At 55.7% G+C, this 6006-nt stretch overlaps 1 protein-coding gene across 1 annotated transcript in view; it reads left to right on the top strand.

The window, feature by feature from the left end:
• ACE (angiotensin I converting enzyme) overlaps positions 1 to 6006 on the top strand; it is a 20966-nt gene that overhangs the window by 5856 nt on the left and 9104 nt on the right. The window contains exons 3-11 of the mRNA XM_057381177.1: positions 306 to 393; positions 617 to 760; positions 1002 to 1193; positions 1313 to 1410; positions 1901 to 2073; positions 2845 to 3068; positions 4851 to 4995; positions 5389 to 5487; positions 5661 to 5824. Of these exons, the coding sequence (XP_057237160.1) occupies positions 306 to 393; positions 617 to 760; positions 1002 to 1193; positions 1313 to 1410; positions 1901 to 2073; positions 2845 to 3068; positions 4851 to 4995; positions 5389 to 5487; positions 5661 to 5824 (1327 nt within the window). The remainder of the gene's footprint in view (positions 1 to 305; positions 394 to 616; positions 761 to 1001; positions 1194 to 1312; positions 1411 to 1900; positions 2074 to 2844; positions 3069 to 4850; positions 4996 to 5388; positions 5488 to 5660; positions 5825 to 6006) is intronic.

The raw sequence follows: 6006 nt of genomic DNA, 5'->3' as shown, positions 1-6006 counted from the left end.
TCTGTCCCAAAGGGGTCTGCCTGTCCCAAAGGGGTCTGTCTGTCCCTGCTCCCACCAAGTCATGGGGGCAAAACCCTGGAGTGGAAACACCCTCATCACACCAAAAACTTAGTGTAAAACCCTTGCATGGAAACGCCCTCATCTCACAAAAAACAAATATAAACACACCATATAAACTCACACCAATCCTTCCCCACATCCCTCCAGTCACACACACACACACCCCAGAGCTGGGAGCCTGTCAATCCATCCTGAAGGGCTGTCCCTGTCCCTTTACAGTGCCAACACCTTTTCCTTTCCCACAGTACAACACCATCCTGAGCGACATGGACAAAATCTACTCCACRGCCAAGGTGTGCCTGCCCAACAGCACCTGCTGGGACCTGGAGCCAGGTATGTCCCTGTCCCCTGATCCTGCCAGCTCCTGAGCGCCCCAGAGCCTTTGTCCTGGTCCCCATGTCCTCACTCAGCTGGGGTTGGCACGTCCCTCTCACCATCACCAGGATTGTCCCAGGGTGAGGGTGGGTGGCCGGCTTCGGTGTGGTGACAATGACATCGCTGAGGAACCGTGGCATGTGTCCCCTTTCTCATGTCCTGCTTGTCCCCTTTGTCCCAGACCTCTCGGACATCATGGCCACCTCCCGYAGCTACAAGAAGCTGCTGTACGCCTGGGAGGGGTGGCACAACGCCGCGGGGAACCCGCTGCGCCCCAAATACCAGGAGTTCGTGGAGCTGAGCAACGAGGCGTATTCCAGTGATGGTACGGACAGGGGGATCCCCAACCAGGGCTGGTCAGGGGTCAGGGGAGGAATTTGGGATGGAGACATTGCTGTCCCCACCCCACATGCAGCAGAGCATCCAATTCCTATTTCCCCAACTTTGGGGAAGGGGTTGAAAATCCTACTGCTGGCACGTTTTGGGGTGGTGGCACCTTTTGGGGATGGGTGGTGGGGAAATCTTCTGGGGTCTGGAGCCTGAGGTTTCCCTGATATCCCTGGTAGGATTTGATGACACAGGCAGCTACTGGCGCTCCTGGTATGACTCAGAAAACTTCGAGAAGGACCTGGAGGACATCTACAAGCAACTGGAGCCGCTCTACCTCAACCTGCACGCCTTYGTCCGGAGGAAGCTCTACGAGCGCTATGGGCCCAAATACATCAACCTCAAGGGTCCCATCCCTGCCCACCTCCTGGGTAAGAGGTGACACTCCCCCAGCGTGTGCCCAGGGGTGCTGGCGAGGTCACAGGTCCCGTTTGTCACCGTGTGTGTCCTCGAAGCCATCAGCTGTGCTCCAGCTGCGTTCTCTTCTCAGGGAACATGTGGGCTCAGCAGTGGAACAACATCTACGACCTGATGATCCCCTACCCTGAGAAGCCCAACCTGGATGTCACGAGCACCATGGTGCAGCAGGTGATGGGCTGAGGGACTCACTGGGGGCACCAGGGGGAGAAAACGGGGGGTGTTTCCCGAGCTGGTCCATGAGGTTTATCCCATGGGAGTCATTTCTCATATTTGCACAGAACACAACAGAAAATCCATTTCTGGGAGGGGAAGGGACAAAGAAATGATCTCACTCTGTCTCTGGCAATGACCAAAGAGGCAGCAGGTGGACAAAGTGGGCAGTGCACCGGGACTGGTGCCAGGCTCACACCATCACACAGCTCCAAGCACTTGTTGGGTCTCAGCCCTGCTCCCTTCTCCTGCTGAGATCCAGCACCATTGCTTGGTGCTTTTTTAGGGATGTTCACACCAATTGTGGGGCTGGGCCTGTCCATCGTGGTGAGAGGGGCAGGATCTCAGTCCCTCAGAGCAGCTCACGGTGTTGGGGGGCACTGGAGGCAATGCCCAGGGCAGGGGCAGCTCCTTCCTCAGCCCTAACCCACTGCCTGCTGCCCACCAGGGCTGGAACGCCACCAAGATGTTCCGGGTCTCAGAGGAATTCTTTACCTCCCTGGGGCTTCTGGAGATGCCCCGTGAATTCTGGGAGAAGTCCATGCTGGAGAAGCCGACGGACGGGCGGGAGGTGGTGTGCCACGCCTCGGCCTGGGATTTCTACAACCGCAAGGACTTCAGGTCTGTGGGGACACACAGGGACCCAGGGAAAAACCCTCCACCATCCCCCTTTTGGGTCACCCTTTTGGGTCACCTTTTAGGGTTACCCTTTAGGGACATGCTTTTGGGTCACCCTTTTGGGTCAAAAATAAGGATCACCCTTTTGGATCACCCTTTTGGATCACCCTTTAGGATCACCCTTTAGGATCACCCTTTTGGGTCACCCTTTGGGATCACCCTTTAGGGTCACTGTTTTGGGTCACCCTTTAGGATCACGCTTTAGGATCACCCTTTTGGATCACCCTTTTGGGTCACCCTTTAGGGTCACTGTTTTGGGTTACCCTTTAGGATCACCCTTTTGGGTCACAAATAAGGATCACCCTTTAGCGTCATCCTTTAGGATCACCCTTTAGCGTCATCCTTTAGGATCACCCTTTTGAGTCACCCTTTGGTGTCATCCTTTAGGGTCACCCTTTAGGGTCACGCTTTAGGATTACCCTTTTGGGTCACCCTTTTGGGTCACCCTTTAGGATCAACCTTTTGGGTCACCCTTTTGGGTCACCCTTTTGGGTCACTCTTTTGGGTCACTCTTTTGGGTACCCCCGGCCTGGCCGTGCAGCCCAATATGGCACTTTCTGGAGTGACCAAGCAGCCCTGCCCTCCCCTCTTACCCCATGGGGTGTCACCACCCTCTCTGGGGCAGTGGGTGCCATCCAGAGGGTGGCACAGGCAGCTGGGATCCCTCTCTCAGTTCTCTTTTCACCATTTCCACTGTTTTTTACCCCGCTCCAGGATCAAGCAGTGCACCACAGTGACCATGGAGCAGCTGTTCACGGTGCACCACGAGATGGGCCACATCCAGTACTACCTGCAGTACAAGGACCAGCCCGTGTCCTTCCGCGGCGGGGCCAACCCAGGCTTCCACGAGGCCATCGGCGATGTCCTGTCCCTCTCGGTCTCCACCCCCAGCCACCTCAAGGAGATCGGTCTCCTCAGCAATGCCACTGAGGATGAAGGTATGGCAGCCAGCCTGGGCTGGTGGGCGACCTGGGGGGCTCTGGCACTGCCCGTGGTGCTGGGAAGGGTTTGGCACGTGCCAGGAGGGGCTGCAGTTGGGAAATGACACAACCTCTTGTCATCTCCATGGGTCCAAGCACAGCCCCTTTTTATCTCCATGGGTCCAAACACAACCCCTTGTCATCTACATGGGTCTGAGCACAACTCCTTCTCATCTCCATGGGTCCAAACACAACCCCTTCTCATCTCCATGGGTCCAAACACAGCCCCTTCTCATCTCCATGGGTCCAAGCACAAGCCCTTCTCATCTCCATGGGTCCAAACACAGCCCCTTCTCATCTCCATGGGTCCAAACACAACCCCTTCTCATCTCCATGGGCCCAAGCACAACCCCTTCTCATCTCCATGGGTCCAAGCACAAACCCCTTCTTGTCTCCATGGGTTCAGGCAGGACTCATTTTGTCCCCATGGGTCCACACCGAGCCCTCCTCGGCTCCATCCTCCTCACCCCTGAGGCAGGAGGACGCTCTCCAGAGCTTGTCTGTGCTTTTCCCTTCACCACCAGAGCCCAAAGCTGAAAACAGYWCCYTTGTGCTTGACTGGCTTTGACCTTWGCAGCATTCSTCCCTCTCTCACCAAGAARCATCCACCAGTGGGGCTCCCGGYGTGGCACCGTGGAGGTGGCACCCAGTGGTCACCAGAGCAGTGGGCGGACGTTGTGTCACCACGGTAGGGCAGGAATTGTCACTGCCCAGCTTGGCCAGAGCCACATCCCCCCGCAGTGTCCCTCGGTGACACGTCAGAGCAGATGGCAGCAGAGGAATCTGAGCGTTGCCAAAGCTGCCCCGGGCGGCTGCTGGCACAGAGGGGACAGTGCTGGGATCCTCCTGCCGCGTCATTAAATACATTTTATGATGAGAAAGACGTGGCAGCAGCCAAGAGCGTTGGGCTGGCGCTGCACAAACACCACCAAGCAGATGGTCCCTGCCTCAAGCCATCGCTGCCTGGCTTGCCAGCCCTTGGCAGCCAGGCCACCATAGTGATGGTAGCCAAATKCCCCTCAGGGCAGTGCTGCCAACCCCTCTCTGACCCCAGAGCTTCAGCTGGCGCTCCAGCAGATCTTTCTCCAAACTTCCTTCCCCAGGTTTTTTTTTGTGGGGGAAAGTGGATGTCAGCATCCCCCGTGCTGCTCACGGTGTAGTGGTGGCTGTCYTAGAGCTGACTCTGGTTCTGGGTCTAAACCTTCAGAGCCTTTGCAGTGCTGTGACTGCAGATCAAACTCCCTCAATGTGTGGCCCCAGGGTGGAATTGTGAAGATTTACACTGACCACAGACCTTCCCACTGACCACAGACCTTTCCACTGACCACAGACCTTCCCACTGACCACAGTCACTCTGAGAGCTGGGCTAAGGCCAAGTAACCCAGGAAAGACCCTCCACCATCCACCTTTTGGGTCACCCTTTTGGTACCCCCAACCTGGTCTTACAGCCCAATATGGCACTTTCTGGGGTGACCACGCAGCCCTGCTTTCCCCTCTTACCCCACACTGGTCACTGTCATTGTCCCCACTCACTAAAAGGTCCGTATTGCCCCAGGMAGTAGCTGTGGSTACACAAACCTCCTGTGTCCTACACAAACCTCCTGTGTCCTACACAGACATCTCTAGGAGCAAGATCACACATTTCTCTGCCACGTCTGCCCACTCTCTTACCCACTAAAATCTTGTAGTGCTGTCTATGCAGACTCCATCCCAGCCTTATTCAAGATCTGTTTCATGCAGAGAGTGATATCAACTACCTGCTGAAGATGGCCCTGGAGAAGATTGCCTTCCTGCCCTTTGGCTACCTCATCGACCAGTGGCGCTGGAACGTGTTCAGTGGCCGCACGCCCCCAAGCCGTTACAACTACGACTGGTGGCACCTGAGGTAGGGGACAGTCACCAAGAGTGGATGGGGGAGGCTGGGGGAGGTGGTGTGGAAGCTGGGGATGTGCAAGGAAGGAAGGCAGGAAGGAGGAAAGGACAGAAAAAGGGGAAAAGAGCCATGGAGAAGATGGGAGAACAATGGATAGATGGGTGGGTGGGTAGGGTGGATGGATGGGCGGATGGATGGATGGATGGATGGACGGACGGACGGACGGACGGACGGACGGACGGATGGATGGATGGATGGATGGATGGATGGATGGGCAGAAATATATAAAATCATGCTCTAATTGTGCAGATTTCTTCAGCACTGTGTCATTCCTCCCCATTCCTTGACTCAATTCTCCTGACCCCTTGTTATTCCCATGCTAATGTTGTTCTCTGTTGACCACAGAACCAAATACCAGGGTATATGTGCTCCAGTTCCAAGGAATGAAAGCAACTTTGACCCTGGAGCAAAGTACCACATCCCAGGGAACACTCCTTACATCAGGTAGGGGAAGTGTTCACAAGGATTTGGGTTGCAGTGGGTTTGGGATCACCTCTGTGGGCTGCTCCTGCTCCAGACATGGAGATCTCCCAACTTGGCACTACAAATGGTGGGTTGAGCTCTGGGATTTGCTTCCTTCTGTCCCCAGTTTTGACCTTTCTGGGCTTTCTCGGCAGGTACTTCGTGAGCTTCATCCTCCAGTTCCAGTTCCACAAGGCGCTGTGCCAAGCGGCCAACCACAACGGTCCCCTGCACACCTGTGACATCTACAGGTCCAAAGAGGCCGGGGACAAGCTCAGGTGGGGACAGAGGAGGGTCAGGACAATTGCCATGGGCAGATGTGTGCGTGGAGGCTGACGGTGTGCAAAGGAAGGAATGAAGACAGGATGGAAGGAAAAGTAAACTGGAGAAATGGCTTTGAGGCTGGATGGATGGATGGATGGATGGATGGATGGATGGATGGATGGATGGATGGATGGATGGATGGATGGATGGATGGATGGACAGGGATGGACGGATGGA

Source organism: Malurus melanocephalus, unplaced genomic scaffold (assembly GCF_030028575.1).
Source record: "Malurus melanocephalus ecotype Western Australia unplaced genomic scaffold, MMel_1.1 scaffold_496, whole genome shotgun sequence".
Lineage (NCBI taxonomy): Eukaryota > Metazoa > Chordata > Aves > Passeriformes > Maluridae > Malurus > Malurus melanocephalus.
The sequence above is the reverse complement of the archived record's forward strand: the minus strand, read 5'-3'. Positions and strand labels throughout refer to the sequence as shown.